We start from the raw sequence: 23,539 nt of genomic DNA on the forward strand, positions 1-23,539 counted from the left end.
TGTGGCAGTGGCCAGAGCCTGGGGCCCTTTAAATCGCCACCAGAGCCCTGCGCAGAGGACTGGGGTGGGGTGCAGTGCAGAGGGTTGACTGCCCTTGGCCCCTCCCCTTCTGCCTGAAGCCCCACCCTTTCTGGAAGCATGAAGAGCCCCACCCCCACTTGCCCAGGGGCCCGCACATCCTGTCAGCTCCCTTGCAAACCCCTCAGTTCCTGGGCTAGGATGCAGGGCGCATCCCCTCGGTGCTGCAGCCTCCAGGCTGGGAGGAGCTGCTGAGTGTTTGCAAGGGAGGGTCAGACGTGGCTTCCTGGCTATCTCCTGAAATAGCACCGAGTGCTGGCTCCTGTCTCTGGCCTCACCGGGGAGGCTGCCATGATGCAGGGACCCTGCAGGTGGTCTCCAGAGAGACTCTTAGAGGCCCCCTCCTAATGAGAGAGTTGCTACGGCCATGGAGCTCTCCGGGCCCAGCAAGGACAAAGGGCTTTTGTCTGAGTCCTTCCCAAGACACACTGCTGTGTCCCTGATGGCGTGCTCAGGGCTGCCACGTGGCTCATGAGCCATGGCCCAGGGAGATGGCCAGTGGCACCAGGTATTTCCTTCCCCCGGCCCAACACTCTGCCTCAGAACAGGACAAGGCTCCGTTGTTACAGGTGCCTGTTCTGACCCAAGCTCTGCCCACAGCAGCTTCCACACTCACGAGCAGGGACATGAACGACACCGTGGAGAGCTCCTCCCCAAAGATGACCCTCCCGGAGCCCGAGCCTGCCGTCACCATCATCATCCTCATCATCTACCGCACCCTGGGAGGGCTGCTGCCAGCCCACTACCAGGTGGATCGCCGCAGTCTCAGGTACTGGTCACTGCGTGTTTGCCGGCAATGCGCTCTAGACAGAGAAGGCTACAAGCAACAGGGAACTCCCAGCCTTGCAGGATCTGGGTGCAGGGCTTTTCGGGGCTCCAATCTGGCCCATGTGACAGTTGCCAAGGGCCTGCGTGGAGGCTGTGGGCTCCATCCAGAGCTGATATCTGCAACCCTGAAACCATTCACACAACCGGTCCTGTGTTGGCAGCCTCCAGGAGGCCCAGGACTGGATGGACCACAGAGGATGAACTGCCCCTCCCCATGGCCTAAGATAGGACTGAGGCGAGGTGGGCGGCTTGCAGCCTGTGCCATGGACGCGGGAGTGCTTCAGGCTGTCAGTCCAACCCTGCCCAGCCCTCGGGCATCTCTGCAATGCCAGGCCGGTCTGGCCGGGCTCCGTTATGAGGCCCTTGTGATCTCTTCCAGGCTGCCTAAGAACCCTGTCATGAACTCCCCCATAGTGAGCGTGTCTGTGTTCAGCAACCACACCTTCGCCCAGGGCACTTTGGACACGCCCCTGGTGCTGGAGTTCCGCCTGCTGGAGACGGCCAATCGCAGCAAGCCCCTCTGTGTCCAGTGGAATCATTCCAGCCCGTAAGTGCCCCGCCTGGCCATGCCCCGGGGCCATTCGCTGCCGCAGCCTTCCAGAGACACGAACTAGTTCCCTGTCTCTCCTTAACCGTCCTTGCTCCTGTGTGCTGGGGCAGAGCTCTGCCACACAGCACCCTTCGGGTGGGTGGGGGTCACCAGGGAGGTGGAACTGGCCCACCAAGGTGCTGCCTTCTGGCACATTGCACTGACCCTGCTGCTGAGGGCAGAGATCACCAACTTCAGGCAGCATTGAGTAGCTGCTTTGATATTGGAACATGGAAACACTCTGTCCCCCTGACACCTTAGGAGTAGAGAACCTGTCCAGGCAGCCAAAGAACCTCTAAGCTAATGCCCTGCAGGCTGGTTCTCACCAATACAACCCGCCCCCACGTACTCCGCACCGGGCAGGAGATGTGATTTTGAAGGCTTGTTCCTTTGAGATTGCTCTGTTTCCTTGCGGCTGCAGGACTGACCCCTCTGGCTTCTGGACAGCAAGGGACTGTGAGCTCGTGTTCAGAAACACCACGCACGTGCGCTGCCAGTGTTCCCAGCTTGGCACCTTTGGGGTGCTGATGGATAGCTCCCACCGAGAGGTAACCCCGTCTCTGCAGAGGCTGGAGGGAGGGGAGGAAAGAGGGGGAACGTGGGAGCAGGGACAGAATGGTGGTGAAAGCCAGAACAAAAGGATGCATTTCTGTGAGGTGGTGATGGGACAAGTAGCAGAAGGGAGCATCCCTGGTGCTTTGAGGACCATGATCTAAACCAGGGGTGGGCAAACTTTTTTAGCTCAAGAGCCATATTTGGCAGGGAAATTGTATGGAGCTCATGAATGTAGAGGGGGGGAGGTGTAGGAGAGGGTGCAGATGGCAGTCAGGGCAGGGGTTGCAGGCTCTAGCTGGGCACCGTTTACCTCAGGTGGCTCCCAGATGATGGCGCAGCAGGGCTAAGGCAGGATCCCCCACTACCATGACCCCTGGGAGAAGCCGGCACATCCAGCAGCAGCTCTTGTGGGAGAGAAGCCAGCTCCATGTACTGTCCTCACCTACAGACACTGCCCCTGCAGCTTCTGTTGGCCACTTTTCCCCATTCCCAGCCATTTCTTTCCTAGGAGTTGCAGGGAGGTGCCAGCTGCTGCTGGGAGCGGTGTAAGGTCGGGGCAGACAGGGCATGTCTAGACTGAATCCCTCTGTCAGCAGAGGGATGCAGATTAGACAGGTCGACATTGCAAATGAGGCAGGGATTTAAATATCCTGTGCCTAATTTGCACAAACATGGCTGCCCCGTTTTGCCGACTCATCACTTTGTCGGCAAAAAGCGGCAGTCTAGAGAGGGAACTGTTGAGAAAGAAAGCCTTTTTCAACAGATCCTATAAACCTCCTTGCAGGCTTTCTCTCTCCACAGATCCCCCTCTACACTGTCGCTTTTTGCCGACAAAGGGCTGAGTCGGCAAAACGGGGCGGCCATGTTTATGCAAATTAGTCACAGGATATTTAAATCGCTACCTCATTTGCAATCTTGACCTGCCTAATCTGCATCTCTCTGCTGACAGAGGGATGCAGTCTAGACATACCCTCAAGGAGCCTGCTTTAGCCCCACTGTGCTGCCAGACAGGTGATCCTAAAGGCTGGATTAAAAGCACTGAGGGACTGGATGCAGTCCACAGGCTGTAGCTTGCCCACCCCTGACTGAAACGCACCAGAAGGTTCTGGGTAGATCTCTGAGTGACAGACGTGCAGACAGCGCCTGCTACAGAAACAGGGCAGAAAATGCCAGGCTGCTTCTCCATCTAATTCCCAGCTGGAGGGAGAGACGCGTGCTCAGTGCTTTCTCGCCTGACTCTGCCTTTTGTCTTGGGTTTCCATCTGCAGCAACTGGAGGGTGACCTGGAGACCCTGGCCATTGTCACCTATTCCCTGGTGTCTCTTTCTCTTGTGGCCTTGCTGCTGACCTTCTCCTTCCTGACATGTCTGAAAGGCCTCAAGTCCAACACCCGGGGCATCCACTCCAACATAGCCGTCACCCTCTTTTTCTCTGAGCTGCTCTTCCTCTTGGGCATCAGCCGCACTGAACATCAGGTAAAGGGTGGGAGGAGACAGTCCTGAGTGCTGCTGGGTGGAGGTGGCACTGTCACATGGGGGAGTCCAAGGGGGTGGGAAGAAGGCCTAGGAGAACAGAGTAAATGCACAGAGCAGACTGGGGCTGTCCGAAGTGCTCCGGGGGTGACTCTGCCAAGCAAGGAGGGGCCCTTCCCCTTTCCCATCTGGATGGGCTGTCCATGCTGAGAGTGATGATTTGCTCCTTTCAGTTCCTCTGCACTGTGATTGCCATCCTGCTGCACTACTTCTTCCTCTCCACCTTCGCCTGGCTCTTCGTGCAGGGCCTCCACATCTACCGCATGCAGACTGAGGCACGCAACGTCAACTTCGGGGCCATGAGGTTCTATTACGCCATTGGCTGGGGGGTGCCTGCCATCATCACCGGTAGGTACCGCGTGCTGGGTGATGATGCTTGGGAAGACAGGTTCCCTTTCGGAGGGAGGGAGGAAATGGACAAGACTTGCTTCAGCATGGAAACTGCTTGGTCTTAGGCTATGCCAAAGGCATTGGCCTCAGAAACCCTCTTCGATCAATACCAGCGCTGAACTTGTTTCCTTTCCGGTTCTATGGCCATGTGTCTGGTGGGGGAAGAGGTGTACAGGGGATGTATGTGCATGTCTGTGGGCATCCATATTTGCCACTGTGTGAGTTTGTGCTGCATGAGTCTAGCCAGGAGCAACCCCATCGACAGCCCCTAGACCATGGAGGTACAGTGAGCTACGCGGTGGTGCAGGAATTATTTAGCTGCAAGGCAGCAATGAAGACACTATGGCTACGTCTACACTGGCCCCTTTTCCGGAAGGGGCATGTAAATTTCACCAGTCGTCGTAGGGAAATCCGCGGGGGATTTAAATATCCCCCGCGGCATTTAAATAAAAATGTCCGCCGCTTTTTTCCGGCTTTTAAAAAAGCCGGAAAAGAGCGTCTACACTGGCCCCGATCCTACACTGGCCCCGATCCTCCGGAAAAAGTGCCCTTTTCCGGAGGCTCTTATTCTTACTTCAAAGTAAGAATAAGAGCCTCCGGAAAAGGGCACTTTTTCCGGAGGATCGGGGCCAGTGTAGACGCTCTTTTCCGGCTTTTTTAAAAGCCGGAAAAAAGCGGCGGACATTTTTATTTAAATGCCGCGGGGGATATTTAAATCCCCCGCGGATTTCCCTACGACGACTGGTGAAATTTACATGCCCCTTCCGGAAAAGGGGCCAGTGTAGACGTAGCCCTTGTATTTATACCACCCCTAATGGTTGATAGGCTAGATGTCACCGCAGAGGACAAGCCGTTGTTTTCCGCTGTGAAATGTCCCTGGGGTTCAGAGACCTACAGAAGAACCTACAAGGCTTCTCATCCTTTCTGACCCAATGGCCATGAAGCTCCTGCCATTCTAAGGTTCACAGCTTGGGACGCAGATGTTCTTTGGTTATTCATCTTGTTCATTTCCCAGTGGCCATTTCTACTGGGGGCATTGTGTTCCTGGCAGCAAACGCCCTGGTGTGAAGCTCTGCTCACGGGGACATCTCAAGGCAGTAAGGCATAGGATGCGGCCCTCCCGAAGCAGGAGAGACAGCTTAGCCATGGGCAGATGTTTCCATTGATACAGCAGCTCAACCAGAAGCCCTGGCTAGAATGGGAAGGAGAAGCACTGGCAGCAAAGAGACACAGGTTCTGTCCCAGCTTCTGCCCCAGCTCTCTGCTGTGGCCCTGGGCAAGTCATTTCCCCTCCATACCGCAGTCTTCCTCGTCTGTGAATGAGGACAGTGCTGCTGCTCTCCAAGGAGCATGTTGAGCTACATTGGCCAACGTTTGGTCTCTGCTTTTCGAAAGGTCTGTTCCTCCGGCGGAAGAGGCCATAGTGGACGTGTAAAGTGACCCGTGTCTCGTGGGTGACTGTCTCCTGGGGCTGACCGTTCCCTTCTTTCCCCCCCAGGACTGGCAGTTGGCTTGGACCCTGACGGCTATGGGAACCCTGATTTCTGCTGGATTTCTATCCAAGATAAGCTGGTCTGGAGCTTTGCAGGCCCCATTACTGTCGTCATTGTGGTAAATGCCTCTCGTTTTCATGCCGTGTCCCTACCCACCGCCCACGTCAGCAATGGGCAACCTCGGCTAGGGAGTGGGCCGCATGAGTGGCCTTCCTTCATCTCGGTGGGCTGCTTTCAGAACCCAGGCAGCCTCCTCGGATAGGGGAGGGGCTGGAGCGGGAGCAGTTGCATACTTAGATTTTGTAGGTTTGCTGATGGACCAATAGCGGCTCTTCGATTGGATGCAGAGGGAGCACATGGCTTTAACAGTCGATGTTGTGTGCAGTCAGCAGGCACCTCACTTCACGTGCCCTTGCTTTACATGCGTGTCACTTTAGTAACACTGGTACGAAAAAATGACATGGACCGAAACTGGCAGAAACTGGCAACCCTGTGCATGGGCACATAGAACCCTGATGAGCCGGCCCTTGGGCCACTGGTTGCCCACGATTGCCCCACGTCCTCCCCTTCTTTGTACTCTGTGTGTCGGCAGCCCTTGCCTTCCGCTTACCCGCCCCTGGTTTCTGCTGCATCTTCCTTTCATTGCTTTGCCGCCTCCATTTATATTTCCTCTGTCCCTTGCGGTTTGTACCTTTCTCTTGTGTCTCTTCCTCCCCCTTGTCACATGTCCCCAAGCCCAGGCAGGAGGATGTAGGCCAGAGAAGTGGGGCTTGTGCAGAGCAGATGGAGGAGGAGTTGGGTAAGCCCAGGCCTGCACAGAGCTCGGCTTCCCATTCAGGAGCAGGTGGAGGAGCTTGTGGAGGTGCACAGTGGAGATGGCAGGACTGGAGAGCAAAAGCCTAGCAACAGAGCAGCTTCTAACCAGTCTCTCTGCTTTCAGATGAATGGGGTGATGTTCCTGCTGGTGGCCAGGATGTCATGTGCCCCCGGCCAGAAGGAGACCAAGAAGAAATCAGTTCTGTGAGTATGGCTTGACCAGGATCCCTGTGGAAGGTCTGAGCGACTCTCCCTTCCCCACAAGCCATCCCCTTCTCCATCCCTGTCAGCATCTGCCTGGCTTCCCTGTGGTCCAGATTCAGCCTGGGATGTCGACTTCCACAGCTGTTTCTTTTGCCAATATCAGTCGCTTCTCTAACCTCTGTCCTTGCTTCTCATCCCTGCACCCATAGACTCTTCCTGTCAGGCCCCCACATCTCACCAGATTCCTCTCCAGTCTGTCCATCTGTCCTCTGCTGAAAAATGCTTCCTCTCCCACTGCTCCGCCCATGTGAATCCCTCTTCAAACCCTTTCACCGGCTCCCCATCACCTGCCCTCTTCATTCCTGCCTCCTGTCCTTGTATCCAGGGCTCTGATCCAGCCTCTGTCTCAGTGCTTGTTTCTCTTTCTCCCTGTCTTGCTGCCTGCACTCTACCCAGCCCTCCAAAATGCCCCTTTTGCATCTTCTCCACTCGTGCCTTTGCTGCTTTCTTCCAAGCCATGCCTTCAGCCTCCCCAAGCCCAAATGGCTGCCCTGCGTCTACTGGGTCTGAACTGCCCTGTCTGTCTCATCCAGAAAAGAAGCATCTGGGGGCTGTGGCTGTGTGATCCTACATGCTTTGTCAATGCTCCGCTAGGAGCGATCTCTCCAGACTGGGTGCGGGACCGTGGGCTGGACACATGCTGCAGCCACATGGTGTCCATGCTGCAGGGTGTGTGTTGTCACGCTGTGGTGCTGGTGAGCGGTGTGGGGAGCCGGAGGCTCAGGGCCAGAGTGTACTTCCCCTCTGTCTCTGTCTCTGAGTGCTAGACTGTAGATTTAACGAGAGGTTCTAACTGCTCCACCCTGTCTCTGTGTGTATCTGTCTGCCTCTCTCTCTGTCTCTCCAGCATGACCCTGCGAAGCTCCTTTGTTCTGCTTCTAGTTATTAGTACTACCTGGCTCTTTGGCCTCTTGGCTGTCAACAACAGTGTCCTGGCTTTCCACTACCTCCACACTGTCCTCTGCAGTCTCCAGGTAACTCTCCATCCTGCCTCCGCCCCCAGAGGCCAAGCAGGAACTCTGCCCCTCTCCTCAGGGGAGTCTCTCTCACTGGTGCCTTTGGACAAGGAACAGTGATGGGGAAAATATGGGGAACAATGGAAAGGCAGGTTAAAGGGCAACCAGACAGAAAAGAGGAGGGCGGGAAAGACGGGAAACTGTGAGCTGGGGTCTGATGGCACCCACTCCTGTGCTTCCTCTGGCTCTGCCATGCATGCACCCAGCCCAGTCCAGCGCTGCAGTACTATAGCAGCCCCCAGGGGTTAGTCTTCCCACTCCAAGTGCTGCTCTGCACTGAGCTTTCACCCGGCAAGCAGGTTACCTTAGGAAAGCAACACAAAACAGATTCTTCCAAATATCTCAAATCCCCATCTGCTGATGGGCTCTGCCACGCATTTGTGCGCGCACACACACACAGATCTCTCACACACACACACACACACACACACACACACACACACACACACACACACACAGATCACACACACACACACACACACACACACACACAGATCACACACAGATCACACACACACACACACACAGATCACACACAGATCACACACACACACACACAGATCACACACAGATCACACACACACACACACACAGATCACACACACACACACAGATCACACACACACACACACACAGATCACACACACACACAGATCTCACACACACACACACACAGATCACACCTGCTGATGGGCTGTCACTCACACACATTTGCACCCATGCACACACCCGGACCATTACGTGGTGATGGGCTCACTCTCATCACATGCGCGCGCACACACACACAAACTCTCTCTCTCTCTCTCTGGCTGTTCTTGCTTCTCTGGTACATGTCACAGAGACAAGCTGAGGTTGGTGCACACTTCAGACACGTGCACTAATACAAACGCAGGCACAAACCCCGCAGCCCCTTGTGCTTCCCCTGTGGGTTTGGCCCCCTGCCTTTGGAGTGTTCCCCAGAGAGCAGCTGCACCCACCCTCCCGTGGTGACTGTGCCCCTCCGTTCTGTCACTCCTCTCTGCTCACTAGTCCCCGAGACCTCTGGCTTCTGCCCTGGGAGCTGCTGATTTCAGGCACCCTCCTGCTGCTCTTCTCACTCATGAGCTGACTGCTCCCTCCGGTGGCCATTGTCCATGGTTGCCTTCTAATTCTGTAGCCTGGCCCAAGGGTTTTCAACCTTCTTTTCATTTGTGGGTCCCTAAAAGCCTCTTTGGAAGCCTCCGACCTAATCTGCAGCCCCCGGAGGGTCCTCAGGCCACAGGTTGAAAACAGCTGTTCTAAGGAAACAGCAGCCTCTCAAGGGCCCCCTAGGCATGGTCTGCGGACCCCCAAGGGTCTGTACGCCAGAGGTTGTAACCACGGCTGGAGAGGAACAGAGATCTGCTGCACCAAGAAGAGACTTCAGGTGCAAGCCCAGATGAGTTGGTCATTATGAATGAATGATGCCCAAGCTGAGGCAGCCCTGCTCCGGGACAGAATGGGACACGAATGATCATCTTCAGAGGACTTTCCGTGGTTAGAAAAGAGCTCTGTTTTTGAAGTGGGAGCACAAGGGCTGCTGGGAACTGCAACCAGGGGCAACCTAACAGCCGCTAGTTACCCCCATCCCAGCCAATGACAGCCCATCCCCAAAGAGACCCCATCACCTCCAAAGCCAAGGTCTGCTAAGGCTCATTGCTGTCACTGTGACCTCCTGCTAGTCTGTGGGCCCTGTGGGCCTGGAACAACTGCTGTGTGCCTGCAGCTGCTGCTGACCACTGCGTGCACAGCACAGAACCAGGGCTGCCCAGTCTCAGTTTTCCTTTGCCACTTACCCCTTAGCTCTTCGGCTGCCCCTCTCCCCACTCTCCTCTCTCCTGGGCCCAGGAGCTTGCAGCAAGCAGGCCTCCTTGTAAGTCTCTGGGGGCCCAGGGACCAGGTAGACCTGTGAGCCCAAGCTCCTGGCACTGAGTCATTGCGCCGGCTGCAGAGTGCCCGTGTTAGCAACTGTCTGTGGCCCAAAGCTTTGTCAGTCCCCAGCAATTCTACCCTCGAGCACTGGTTCCTGGAAAGAGACAGTGGATCAGCCACTGCTGGGTCTCATGCAGGTGTGATAGCAGGGCCAGAGAGCCAGAGGGAATTGGCCTGCAGGAAGAACTCTCCAGGGGGGACCCACATGCTCCCTCCTCTTCCAGAGGCTAATGAATTAGGGGCCACCCAGTCACTCTGTGGGGATGGTGCCCTGTCAGGGCTCTAGGTGCAGCGCTCTGCACTGTGCTGGAGGCCAGGGGGTGGTGTAGATGTGACTGAAATGCAAGTAGCTGGATGCAGTGCCAGGCCGTGCAGGTGAGGAGAGCTGACTGATTCCATTAGCACACTCCCAAATGGCCAAAGCCAACCTTCAGCACTGCCCCGTTGCCAGGGAGAGTGCAGGTGCGGGGCTCCTTGCCACGTCGAATGTTTTCCTGCCCTCACCGGGCAGGCTCACAGCCTCCCTTCCCCTCCCTCCCAGGGCCTGGCCGTGTTGGTTCTGTTCTGCGTCCTGAATGAAGAGGTGCAGGAGGCCTGGAAACTGGCCTGTCTTGGCAAGAAGAGTCAGGGCGAGGAGGCGGCTAGATCTGCTCAGGTGAGTGTAGAAGGGCGCTGCCCAGCATGTGAGCCCAAAGGCAGAGGCCTTCTCCGTAGCTGAGACCGCACCTGGCTTGAGAGGGCATCCCCCACTGGGCCCTTCGTTGCCCCCAGCATGCAGCTCAACAGGACCCTGCTCTCCTGCTACAAGAGGCTGGGGGAGATTCCTCTACCAGGCAGCTCCCCCTAGGCCCAGTCTGTCTGAATTCTTGTGCTGAGCGCTGTGCCTCATGGGAAGCCTGCTGGGACCCTTGCCAATCAAGGAGGGGAGCCCCTTCCCTGGGCCTGACACTGGGCATTCCTGAACCGACACAGGCCACCCCGCCCAGTCCAGCGTTGGGCCGGGGTGGGGAGAGAATCTCGAGACTCGGGTGCTCCAAAGTCGGCCTAACAAATTTCCCACGTCTCTTCCTTGCCAGGGCCCCAACGCCTATAATAACACGGCCCTGTTTGAGGAGAGTGGCCTCATTCGCATCACCCTGGGGGCCTCCACCATCTCCTCGGTCAGCAGCGTGCACTCAGCCCGCACCCATTCCAGCCAGAGGGGCTACCTCAGGTAGGGAGCAGCCAGAGGGGGAGGCATCTGGTAATGATCCCACCCACCTAGCCACTGCTGAGAAACTACAGACATGCAGGGTGATGGGAGCAGGGCACACTTTGGAACGGGGAGGGCATTGCCTCTTCCGCTCCAGCCCTCCGTCCTGGGACACCCTGCCCAGCTCTGCCAGGGCCCCCGCTCCTGCCCTGCAGCACTTGCTGTTCCAGGCCCGCCCCCCCGCCGGGCTCTGACCACACGGGTTGACTCTCCGCCAGGCACAGGTGCGCGTGTGGGAGGTGAGAGCAGAACATTCCGTTACCCCGGGACAGGGGCCGGTGCTGCCGGTCTGAGTGTTTCTGTGTTTCAGAGAGAACGCGATGGCGCGCCAGGGCTCAGCCCTCGATCACAGCCTGCTCGGTCACGCCGGCCCCACCGACCTCGATGTGGCCATGTTCCACCGTGACGCAGGGGGAGGTAAGGCTCAGACCAGGCCGTTTGCCCGGGCCTGTCTGTGGCTGTGAGAAGGCCCAGGGCTGTGCAGCAGCTGCCCTAGCAAGTGGCCTTTCCCACCCGAGTGAGAAAGGGCTTGGAGGGGGATGTTTCTGGCAGATCCTTGCAGCACCTTTGCAGCCTGGACACCAGCCACTCCCCACGGTCTCTCTCTGACTCTGGAGTGCGCTCCACCAGCAGGGAGGAGGGAGCGCCCAGGTCTCCAAACAGTGCCCCCCTCCAGCCAACTGGCTTCTGGGGGGGAGAGAACGGCAGCCCCCTTACGCCCAACTGGGGTCATGGCCTGGGCTGGGCAATGTCCCAACACAGCATCCGTGTTTTGTGCTAGATCGGGGGGATGTAACCCCAGGACACTTGCAGGCAAAGCCCAGAAACCAGATTCCTTCCCTCTCTGCCCTGCTCAAAAGCCCTCCTCTTGCCCCCATCCCCACTGCTTCCTCCTGCGTGTGCCCTGACAGACCAAGACTCTGACTCGGACAGCGACCTCTCCCTAGATGAGGAGCGCAGTCTCTCCATCCCGTCCTCAGAGAGCGAGGAGAACGTGCGCCTCCGGGGCCGCTTCCAGCGCCAGTTCAAACGGGCTGCGCACAGTGAGCGGCTTCTCGCCAACCCTGCCAGCACCACTCCCAAAGGCAAGTACCGTGGGAGAGCCCTGCCATGGGCTGGGGGCTGCCTGGAAGCCACCGTGGCCACCTGGGTCCAAGTCTCCTCCCATGGGGTGTTTTTCTGATGGTGCCTGCTGTCTGATGCAATGTAAGGCCTTTCATAGGCAAAGACCGGCTTGGGGGAGTCCTGGGAGTAGGCCCCTTTGGCAGGGGTGGGTTAGGCCCCCCTGGAGAGGGGATGTCTCCATCAGAGGCAGGAAAATCACCCCTTCCCTCCCATCTGGTTCTGCTCCTGCAAGCCCCGCAGCTCGTTACAGTCCCAAGGGCTGCAGGACCACCAGTATCCCAGTGAGTGTTGTGTCAGACCCTGCTCCTTCCGCAGCTGGGAATAACTCTGATTCCCCTCCCCCCACCTGGGTATTCTGCCCTGCTCTTCTCCAGACACGGATGGCAACGACCTGATGTCCTATTGGCCAGCGCTGGGAGAGTGCGAGGTTCACCCCTGCGCCCTGCAGAAATGGGGGTCTGAGCGGAAGCTGGGCTTTGACATCAGCAAGGACGCTGCCAACAACAACCAGACGGAGCTGGCGCTGACCAGTGGGGATGAGAACTCCCTCACCCAGACCCAGCGCCAGAGGAAAGGTAACTAGGCTCAGAGCAGCCAGCCTAGTGCTCCCCAATGGGCACACCCCCACCTGCCAGCCGGCACCATCTCCCACCGGTTGCAGTCCGGAGTATGGAAGGCACTCCCAGACCGCCCTGGTAGGGCTGAGCTCAGCCACTCACCGTGTTAAGCACAGCAGGCAGTGAAGCCGGCAGGGCACTTGGATGTCATGGAAGGAGGCATACAGGTGCCTGTTGCTGACAGGTTGGCAGGCTGCATTGGAGCTGCCCTGTCCTTGTCCCTGGCGGTATGTCCAGCCCCCACAAGGAACAGCAGGATCCTGGGGCTCTCAGCAGGGGTAACAAAGAAGCTATTGTGGCAGGGCTTTGTTCTTCTCTTCTGAATCTTTTCTTCAGTTACCAGCTCTCGCCCCAGTGGGCAGGACAGTTCCTGAAGCAGGGGGAATGGAACTGTGGGTTTTGCTGTCAACTGGGAAATAGCCGCCTTTGGGCCAAGGCCGTAACTAACTGCCCCGAGAAACAACAGGCTGCAGGCAGGAGAGGTGCGGGGCTGGCTGTCCACCAGTAGTTGGAAAAGGAAGAGCCTGATAGGCTCAGAGGGAGACCTGGGGATGGAGGTGAGGGGGAAACTAAGCTGAGAGAGAGACCTAGGGATGGAGGTAAGAGGGAAACGTCCCTTGGGTGAATGGAGCTATAACTGCCCCTACATGATTCCAAGGGATAGAATAGGAGATAGCCTTGGTATTGTCTCCTCTGCAGTTTTAAGCCACGCTCTTACAGGCAAGCCACTTACCGGAATGGCTTCTCTTTGCGTCTAGTAGTCCAGGGCGAGCATCCACGGGGGAGGGGAGGTGGTGTTGGGCCTCAGGGTGTTGTGATCTCAAAAGCTTTGCAACATGCAAACACGCGAGGTAGTTTCCTCCGTCCTGGCATGATCTCAAAGAAGGGCAGGGCTGCCCAGACCACCAAGCTGAGTTGTTTGTCCTTGTTTTCTTGCACATGGTGAGCAGGGTAGTTTGTGCTGTCACAGGCAGTGTTCCCTCTAATTTTTTCCCATCCATGCACAGAATAAATGTTCTGTGCACTGAGGCATGTGTAGACGTGCACCACCAGTAGAAATACAAGCTGCGGGTTGCAAGTGCTTTGCTAATCAGCTGGGCGGCATTGGAATCTCTTCTGGGTGGCTGCCCGAGAGCTCAGCTTCCAGGGAACACTGGTTACAGGGGTTCTTTTCACTGTCTGCTTTGTTTGCACAGGGATTTTGAAGAATCGTCTCCAGTATCCTCCAGCTCTGCAAGGCTTACCATCGGTTGGCAGAATGGCCAATGAGCTTTCGTGGTACAAAACATCCACCCTGGGTCACCGAGCTGTTCCTGCTGCCTCTTATGGCAGAATCTACTCTGGCACAGGCAGCCTGTCTCAGCCAGCTAGTCGGTACTCTTCCCGGGAGCAACTCGACATGCTGATGAGAAGGCAGATGTCCAGAGACCAGCTGAGCAGGAACGATGCTGCAGAATGCTTGGAAGCTCTACGCAGCAGGCATGGGTCCAGGGAGGAGCTAGACACCATTCTGAAGAGACCTGGATCGAGGGAGCAATTGGACATCATCCCTAGTAGGCATGGATCTAGAGAACATCTGGAAAATATACCCAGCAGGCATGCATCTAGAGAAGACTTAGATACATTAGCTTCCAGGCATGATCAGAAAGATCATGGGAACACGCTGCCCAAGAGGCAGGGTTCTAGAGACCATCTAGATACTTTACCCAGTCGATTTGGGTCAAGAGAACTACTAGACTGTGGGCCAGTAAGGGAGGTCTCTAGAGAGTGGCTCCACACTTTGCCTAGTAGGCAAATATCTAGAGATCGAATGGACACTTTATCAAGTCGAGACATTTCTCGAGAACAATTGGATCTGCTTTCAGGAAGACAGCCTTCCAGGGACCAGCTAGCCTTAGCTAGACAAACTTCAAGAGAGCAGTTGGACTTTTTATCCAGAAGATCTAATTCCAGAGAGCATCTGGATACAGTGCCTAGTAGGCACCCATCACGGGAAAATCTAGAATGTCTTTCTAGAAGACAGCCATCCAGAGAAAATCTAGAACTTCTTTCTAGAAGGCTTCCTTCTAGAGAAAATCTGGAACCTCTGTCTAGGAGACAGCCTTCTAGGGAAAATCTGGAAGCAATCCCTAGCCGACATCCTTCCACTGAGCAATTAGATATCCTTTCTTCCATCCTCGCATCTTTTAATTCTTCTGTCCTGTCCTCTGTGCAATCCTCCAGTACTCCCTCTGGCCCTCAGACCACAGCAACTCCTTCTGCTGTGCAGACTTCCTCAACACCTTCTGTCCTGTGCCCATCAACCCCTCGCTCTGCTACATCCCACAGTATCTCTGAGCTGTCGCCAGATTCAGAGTAAGTGTTTCCTCTTCTCCAGGGTGGCTTTCAGGTCCTGCAGTCCATGCTGCAAGTTAACCAGAGGATAGTTTATGTCTCCTGGCTGCAGGGTTGCTCTTCAGCCCATGGTTGTTGGATAACTGAGCAGTACCACCAATGTTCCCTCAAAGTTTTTCCATCCATGTGTGGAACACATTTTATGTGTGCTGAAGCATCTGCGGATGTGCACCACTAAGAAACACATGCTGCTGGCTGTGGGCACCCTGCCAACGGGCTGGGTAGCATTTGAATCTCTCCTGGCTGGCTGCCCAAGTGCTCAGCTTACAGGGAACACTGATTTCCACCTGCAGTATGGGATCTGAACGCATAAACCCTCCTGATGAAATGGGATCAACCCCCTCAAACTAGGTCCTAAAAGTACTTACTGGGTGGGGCATTCCAGGTCGCTCACCCACAGGGCGTCCCTAAGCTTCTCTGGCACCTGAAGGGGTTGGGTGCAGTACCACTCCTGGGTACTGCGGGAGGGATGTGGCTCTGAGCTACGCTCTTTAGGAGGCATGGAGTGTACAGATCTATCGCCTTTGGCAGTGCAGGCACTTGGGTGAATGAGTAAGGCCAAGGGCAAGGATCTGCACTGTTTTTGATGTGTACCTGGCCTGGCCTGGCCATTGTTTCGGGAGCCCCAGCCAGACCCTCCCTGCCTCATTAGCACTATTTATTGCACCAGGAGGTGTGCATGGTGCTTTCCCCAGCCCCTGGCCACACAAGGGGGTCCCAGGGAATGTCACTTCAGCCTGGGGAGCAAGGCTGCATTTGTTAATTTTGTTTCCTTTTCCCCTGAGAAGAATAACGAGAAGTGAAGGTCATTCCTGAGGGGCCCGAGCTGCTGCAAGGATGAAGGAAGAAGCAGGGATGATGGCCTGGCCAGACACTTTCAGCAGAGGTTTGGAGTCCCTGGGTGCCAGGCACCTACAAGGAAAGAACTGATGCTGGTGGTTGGAGGCCCTGGTCCACCCCGCCCTGCCTACCCGTTGGTTCTGGAGAACTCGTGGCGGGAGAGCCAGGCACACCATTTCTGGGGGAAGGAGTCTCCGGTTCCAGCACCAGAATGGAGCTGCACTGACCGACTGCCTGCTCGACGGGACAGCACCAGAGGTGGGGAGGCATCTACACCGGGAGCAAACCCAGACTGGTGCCGCTGGTTACATATCAAAAGCAAACAGACCGAACTCTTCCTTTCTGAACCATTTCTATACTGTGTGCGTGTGTGTGTGCGAGGCGAGAGAGAGGGCGGGGTGGGGGTGGCTGCAGGAGATGGGGCAGGGGAGGGTTTTATACATTTTGTATCTTTGTAATCAGAGAGAAGAGAATTTCTATGGTTATTTTTACGGACTGTTCTGTTCCCCTTGCTGTGATGCTGACAGTGTTTGTCTTGACAGCGACGCCGGGCTGTGATGAGAGGGGCTGCTGGCCTTGCCACAGGGAGTTGTGTGTGAGGCAGCCCAGATCCCAATGAGCAGCTTGCTTTGTGTTGTGTCCGGTCCCCTTCCCTTCCATATCTGGCTTACTTTCCCCTGAAAGCGACAGCCAGTGCACTTGCAGACATATGGGACAGGAAGGCTAGTCCTGGAGGAGCACTATAATCCTGACCTGCAGTACTCCCTGCTGTTCTGACCCTGGGGCCTCCACAGCCCTGCCAATACCCCACTCCTGGCATGCTGCTCCCAGGGCCTGTCCCACGCCCTCCCAGCAGCCTGGATTGGCTAGTCCTACCGATACTGCAGCTCATCGATGCATTTCAGTTCTCTGGAGGAGTCTCCTACAGTCTGAGTGCGGAGCAAAGGCTGCTGGTGGGGCCCAGCTGGACTGAAGTGTTGGGCTGGGGAGAAACCTGTGTTTGTCTCAGAGCTGTGTGGTTACCCAGCCATTGCTGGTAGCGGGCCGAGTGGGAAAGCCCAGCCGCATTTGTGAAGTTAGATCTCAGGAAAGCAAAGCGGATCTGTACGAGCTCCTGCCCTGCACTCTGGGCCCCTCCCCCAGTGTCTGTCTCCAAAGGCCTGAGTCCCCCTCAGGCCCCTCTCACTGGGGAGGAAGAAGACCGATGGGGGTTTGTTTAGCCACCATAACATGTGCAGTGTCCTCTGTTTTCCTAGCATTGACTGGAGCAAACCCCCTCCCCACTCGCGTTCCCAGGAACTGTAGTTCCAGTCTGGCTCAGGGAGAGAGGATACACACTAGGAGTAGAGCCAGGTGCTCGGCAGGATAGTGGGGAGATTTCTCCTGTGCTGGCCCCAAGAGTGGGCAATTCCCCAAGTCCCAGGTTAGCAGCAAGTGGCCCACAGGGGAGGAGCTCTGAGATGGGCCTGCCAGCCAGGGAGCATGGCTGTAGGGCAGTGGCGTGGGCAGCATTGTTGCAATAGGGCAGCCACCTCTTATCTGCATTTTACACTCCAGTCCCTGGCACACATCTCCCTCAGACTGTACTGCAGGCTGCACGTCTGGCTGGCACGGATCCCAGTAACAGGGTGGGCGTGAGCCTGCTTCCAGGCTCCAGGGGCATGTCCACACGCATGCCCCTGTCCTCATGCTCCCCTGGCAGCTGCCCTGCCTGCTGCAAAGGCCCACAGCTCAGAATGGCCTGAATGTCCAGAGGGAGAGGGCAGCTGTGCTCAACGCACTGAGGTTTGACATTTAAGCTGCCCTGATTGCTGATCATCCCTCCCCACACCAAAGGGGCGAGGACGTTGCTTATTCCCTAATGAGCCCTCCACTTCCTTTGCCGGGTTTGTGCTTATTGAGCCCAACCTGAAAATGGCAGGAAGCAAACCCTCGCCACCCCCCTTTAACTGGTGTATTGCTGCTGTTTTCCACAGAGGCACAGGCATTACCTCACCCTGCCATGAGGGATGGGACAGTCTGAGCCGGTCTCTACCCATAGGCCGGAGGGTGCCAGCCCCTCTCAACCAGCCATGCAGTCAATGTTGATTGTCAAAAGCAATGTGTTTACTAAGTGAGCATGGGGTGCTATCTATGTCTCTCTCCAGGCTGCAGCCCTCAGTGGCCTCGTGTCTTTTGCTCTGGTTATCACCCACTTACAGAGTAAGACACCCTATTTACTGCCTTATTACCACAGAACACTGTAGCATAATGTTGACTCAAAATATGTAATGTTTACACAAGGGAAATTTTTCCAGTGATTGTGCAAACAGGATGGAAGCTGGTTTGCCTCTTCTGGCTCCCCTGGTGCTGCCCATGTCGCCACCAGCAGCAGTCATGGAAATGCCAATGGGGATTAAAAACTCTATTCTCAGATACGCTCCACAGCTGGCAGCTGGGGCAAAGGGCCTTGTGACCGTCCAGCCTATGTCCTGAGCAAAGTGTCCGCAGGCCGGGGAAGGGAACCGCTGCCTTGGAAGCAATTGATCAGAGCTGCCTCCTGGCCTGGGTCTGACATGAACAAGTGCTTTAGGTGTGGAGGAAACTCCCTGTCCCCACCCAATTTGCATTGCCCATCATGCATTGACTGACTGCAGCAAGTGGGGAGCACGAGGCAGCCCCTCCCAGAGCTGAGCTGGTGGGCAAGAGGGTTACACACACCTACTTGTTTACAGAAGCAAAGCTCTAAGGTGCTGTGGAGCAGAAAGCTCAGGCCACAGTATTGGTGCAAAAAAAGAAAACCCTTCTGTCTCGAAAGAGCAGGTTCTGATAGTGCTGGGGAATGCAGACCCCCCATCTGTGCTGCACATTCTCAGCACCATGTTCCTTTCAGGCAAAATCTTGTTTACACTGTTTTTTCAGGCTGTATATAACCAGAACCTAGAGCTCTGTTTGTTACACTGATTTCTACAACCGCATCTTTCTTCAAATGCTGATTGTACCTTCCATCCTGTTGTGAGTTGATGGGTATCTGTGCGATTTGTTATCACCAAAAAGCAGGTTGGGTTGGGTTGGAACCGGGTTTTGAATGGAACATGAATTTCTGTGCAATGGTTTTTCTGGAGGGGGTGGTTGGATGAATGGGTTGCTCACGCTGGAGGGGCGTTAGTTCAGTGAGCGATGGCTGAGGGAGATCACAGCCCGGTGTTCAGGAGAGGCAGCTGCCAATGTTGCTCTGGGCTGGACCTAGCTGCTGTGGATGGGGCAGGGTGATCTGAGACCATAGTCATTAACCCTTAGAATGTTGCCACTCTCCAGCCTGCTGGTCAGGTGAACGCTAGTGGCAAGCTGTATCGGCACCCTCCGAAAGCTCAGAGCTCGCCAGGAAACATCCTCTCAGAGCTCTCCACACTGGCTGCACTGATGGGTGAGCACAGCCCCAGTCTTCAGCTCCGTCCAAAAATAGCCAGCTTGCCACTGTGGGCAGATGGGCAGGAGCCAGGTGCCTCCCTCTAAGGCTTTGTAGATCACAGGAATTCACTCACCTGCCAAATGGTGAGCCAGTGACATGTGCCAAAAACGAGAAAGCAGCATCGATGTTAGCCTTGTGCCAGGCCTTCCTGGCCTCTTCTGTGCCACTGCGACCTGCTGCCTTGCAGCTCAGAATGTTCCGGGGAGGGGAGACCCCCTCCCTCCGTCTTTGGAAGCTGCGTTTAGCTAATGACTTTGCAGATTGTATTGCTGTGGCCTCGCCTGTGGAGAGCATCCTCCGGTGAGCTGGCTGTCTCCTCTCCTCCGCCTGGTTTCTTGGCAGGGAGCGGAGAGGCCTCTGGGCTCCACCCCGGCCATGTAAAATTGTACCATGAAAGCCCCAGATTTGAAAATAAAATTCTATAAAACAGTCTTGGGCTCCCTCCTGCATCTCTGTCTGCTCCGGAGTTCACTTCATTCTGTTGCTATAGCCGTCAGCCCAGCACGCTCCAGACACCACCGCCATGACCAGCCATGCAGGGCAGAAGCCAGCAGGGACACAGCATGCACCGGAGCAGGGAAAGGAAAATATAAACTAGGATGTGGTGTAGAAAAGCTCAAGAATTGCTCCCGGCTCTTTAATAATGGCACAGAGGAGATGGGGACATAGACCCCAAAGACTCATGCACCATACAGTGCATGGACCTTAATTAATCTCCCTGGGGAGCTGGAAGTGCTGAGCTGCCTCTCTGACCAGCTGGCATGGAGTCTTCCCCACCCGCATCACCACTCCAGCTGCCCCACTTAAAAGGGAACTTGCAAACGAAGGGTGGGTGGGAGTGAGAGCTTTGAGTCTGCCTGTGAGTGGAGGGGACATGCCCCACTGGAGGATGTGCAGGCACAGGCGTGTAAGGAGGGCAAGGGGGGGAAACGTTTGGAGGACTAGCTAAGAGCCCAGCAGTTAGAAAGCTAACACTGCAGCACTGGGGCCATACAAACATTTAGTGTCCTGTTGGGCCCATCCAGACCCCCGCAGCTAAACACACCCGAGAGCCTTAGCAGAGGGCAGAAGTTGGTGGGCAGCCCAGCCTCCTTGTGTTTCCCCAGCCCCAGGCAACTCAGCCAGACTCTTCACTTGCAGCCCTTTGCTACTCCAGTCCTGGGCCTTGCACACAGCCCTGCCCGGAGCCCTCTAGCCTGACCTGCAGCTCAGAGCCACCAGGCCCTGCAAGGGCTGGCTCTGGGGTGAGGGGCCCATGCCAGTGTGTGATTGTGAGCCAGTTCCCTGCCTGGTTCTTTGTGCCCCCTCCCCTGGAGCCAAGGAGCGTAAAATGCTTCTCTGAGCAGGCAGCAATTCACACTTCCACCATGAGTATCTCCAGAGGCTGCCAGCCCATGGGAGCCTTGGGAGTCAAGCACATTGGCAGTGAGGAGAGGGTGCAAACCATGTCAGCTGGCTCACTGCGGCACCTCGAGAACCCAGGGGTCCGCTCTGTGCCAGGGGAGCAGCCATGGTGCTAAGCCACAGAGCACTGATAACAAGAGATGGAGAAATGTTTACAAGCTATAGACCATGCCTGAGCCCTGGCCAACAGCCCCTCCCTGTCCCGCTGGCATGCCTTCATAAGGTTCTGTTTGCCAAGGGGCAGGAGCGCGCCAGGAGAAAAGCAAGAAATCGAGCACAGAGGTCACTGTCGACCACCCCTTGATTAGACACCGCCTTGCCTTTATTACTGAAAACAGGGCCTTTCTCAGAGCACCCTTTGCTAGCTGGAGTTGGAGTCGCCTCTTCACGGTCCTTCAGGGTAACCCTGGGAAGCCAGCAGTCACCCCAGGTACAATCTGGGAAGTGGGGAGGAAAATTAGGGGTTAAACAGTCTCTAAAAGTTGTGAGCTCTAAAGTCAGTTTTCCAGGTGCTGAAGGGTTGCCAACCCTCCCGGAATTAAAAATTAATCTTTAAGGGAAGAGCATGTCATGCAAGGAAACTTCCAGGCATAAGGCCAAACAAAGTTCTGAGCTCCCCTCTCCCGAGGCCTCCTGGTGTATTTCAATCCAGGCTTGCTGCCTCCTGGCTAGTGTACAACTAGGCCCTGGCCAGGGTGGCTGGCCCCTTTCTCAAAAGCAGATCCAGCACCCCTGTGCCAGAGCAGGTGCTCCCAGGTGAGCCAATAGAGAAGGCAGGGCAGCACCTGGGCCTATCAAGGATCAGGGAGCCTTAGCAAGTGAGGCAATTCTAGGGGGAAGGCTGAAGGCAGGAGAGGAGTAGAAGGACTGGTGGTGAACTCTGCAGGCTGGAGAGCCAGGGCTAGAGAGGGCGGAAGGCAGCACGGGACTGGCTGAGCCAGAGCTGAAGTGGGAAGAAATGGGCGAGGGGAGGAAGTAGTTTCTGTGCTGGTAGAGACCAGCTGACGGGTGGGGTAGAACAGAGCTGGGCCGGGCCAGGCCAGGCCAGACTTGGCCTATTTTCCAACCTGCCTGTGGTGAGAGGTTAATGGACATGGGGCAGTGCTGGATGCGCCCCTGGAGGATGAATGCCCAGTGAGAAGGGCTGGCTCTCGGGCAGGGCAGGAGAGGATTGAAGAGCAGCCCAGGTGTGGTGGAAGCGACCCGAGGGTATGTCTACACTAGCTCATTAATTCAAGCGAGGTAGGCAAATGAGGGCAACCGGGGCTGCACATGAAGCCCGGGATTTAAATCTCTCTCTTACATGAGATCGTCAGTGTTCTTGCAGAAATTCAAGCCGCCAGTGTAGACAGCTGGCAAGTTTTTCTGCAAAACCAGCTGCTTTTGCAGAAAAACTTGCCAGTCTAGACGCAGCCCAGGAGCCTCACGGGGCACTTTAGAACAAGATAAGGGAACTCCTGCCTCTGAGCACATGTGAGTGCATATAGAATAGGCCACTGGGGACAGCTGGCCCCCTAGAACACTCAGGTAAGCTCCCACCTGTGCCAATGTGTATTGCCCTAGGAGCTCAGTGGCCTGTGGGTTCAGGCACGGGTGTTCTAGAGCCATCCGAGGTTACTTCGGCTGAGCCCGAGATGGCTGTGGCACCATAGGTTGGTACCACAGGTTACGTGTGCATGTGTGGAGGGGGTAACGGGTCACATTCCTCCCCCCCCCCCCAGCTCTGCCCTGATGGGTCGTGTGCTTCTCAAAATTTGAATTGCTGAAGCTGGATGTCCTCACTCTCTCTCTCTCCCTGTTTTCCCTCCCCCACTGGGCATGGGTTGCCTCTGAGTGGCCACGTGGGGTGCTGGAAGATCAAGGGGCCTGGCTGTGAAAAGCTGAGAGGCACTTCTTGGTGGTGCATATGGGGGCAGTGCCCAGGAGGAGGCTGCAAATGGGATGGGGCTGCCTGTCAGGAGTGGGGCTTCAGGAAGGATTTACACCAAGAAACACATGGGAAAAGGTGCAGAGTTGCTTGAGGATGTGACAGGGAGTGGAGCTGGCAGGGCGGGAGACACAAAAGGAGAGAAGTCAGGGGCATGCGGGATAAGCTGTTAGCAGGATCAAGGCCTGCAAGGTTAGGGGGCTGTTTGAAGCCAAACTGTTGCCAATACAGAGCACAACAGTGCCCCTCTCGGGCTAGGGGCATTGGCTGTGACCTACAAAGCCCTAGTTTGGGATCTGTCTGCCTGAGAGATGGGAGAGGACTGGTGCCAGGGGTCTCTTGGTGAGACCCAACACATTCTCCACGGTTCCTGCTGCCCCAGATGCTCACCCACTGGGAGCGGTTCTCATGGCTCTAACTGGACTACTTGCCCTAGACTGAGGGCGCTCTCTGCAGGAAGCTCCTGGGACTTCTACCAGCCTCTGCTCCTCCTCATAGATGAATAGGGAGGGTTCTTTCTCCGCCAGGCACTCTGGAAGGGGCACTGGGCCATCCCCAGGCTCAGTGACTGGCAGGGACTGACAAGATGGACAGGAACAGTTCACCCTGAGCCTGAGGCCTCACCCAGCCCGCCAGCGGGGGTAGGGTGACCAGCTAGCAAGTGTGAAAAATCCAGACACTTTTTTTGGAGGGAGGCCGAGTACAGTAGCGTAGATAAAACAAAGCCTCTAAGAACCAGATGTCTGGTCACCCTATCCCAGAAGCACAGGGCTGTGCTCAGCAGTGCCGTGCTGTGGCTGGTTGAGGTGCCTCATTGGAAGCTTCAGAAATCTCCACCCAAGCTCTCTTGAGGTGGCTGGGCGGCGGGGCCATAGAGGTGTGGGAGGGTGTGCAGTGTGGGAAGGGATTTCCAGGAGGCATCCCCCTGTAGATGGCCTCTGTGCTAGTCTCCCTGAGGCCTGCTTGCCCATCCAGGGGCAACTGTGCTGTCAGGGTTTGCCACTTTAAGCCTATTGAC

The 23,539-nt window shown here is 56.1% G+C and overlaps 1 protein-coding gene across 3 annotated transcripts in view; it reads left to right on the plus strand.

Annotated features, from left to right (window-relative positions):
- The window catches only part of CELSR3 (cadherin EGF LAG seven-pass G-type receptor 3), a 76,334-nt gene extending 56,714 nt beyond the window's left edge, over positions 1-19,620 (plus strand). Inside the window, exons 21-35 of one of the 3 annotated variants that reach the window (XM_014577431.4) lie at positions 679-847; positions 1,286-1,453; positions 1,917-2,043; positions 3,319-3,525; positions 3,756-3,930; positions 5,471-5,583; positions 6,406-6,485; positions 7,393-7,519; positions 10,053-10,166; positions 10,588-10,724; positions 11,074-11,180; positions 11,675-11,848; positions 12,263-12,463; positions 13,702-14,860; positions 15,688-19,620. In XM_014577431.4, the coding sequence (XP_014432917.3) occupies positions 679-847; positions 1,286-1,453; positions 1,917-2,043; positions 3,319-3,525; positions 3,756-3,930; positions 5,471-5,583; positions 6,406-6,485; positions 7,393-7,519; positions 10,053-10,166; positions 10,588-10,724; positions 11,074-11,180; positions 11,675-11,848; positions 12,263-12,463; positions 13,702-14,860; positions 15,688-15,715 (3,086 nt within the window). In that variant the 3' untranslated portion in view covers positions 15,716-19,620. Of the gene's footprint in view, positions 1-678; positions 848-1,285; positions 1,454-1,916; positions 2,044-3,318; positions 3,526-3,755; positions 3,931-5,470; positions 5,584-6,405; positions 6,486-7,392; positions 7,520-10,052; positions 10,167-10,587; positions 10,725-11,073; positions 11,181-11,674; positions 11,849-12,262; positions 12,464-13,701; positions 14,861-15,687 lie in introns of those variants that run through there. The other 2 variants (XR_016350434.1, XR_016350435.1) reach the window with 2 other exon arrangements.
- The last annotated feature ends 3,919 nt before the right edge of the window (positions 19,621-23,539 follow it).

Source organism: Pelodiscus sinensis, chromosome 11, assembly GCF_052426305.1.
Source record: "Pelodiscus sinensis isolate ZL-2025 chromosome 11, ASM5242630v1, whole genome shotgun sequence".
Taxonomy (NCBI): domain Eukaryota; kingdom Metazoa; phylum Chordata; order Testudines; family Trionychidae; genus Pelodiscus; species Pelodiscus sinensis.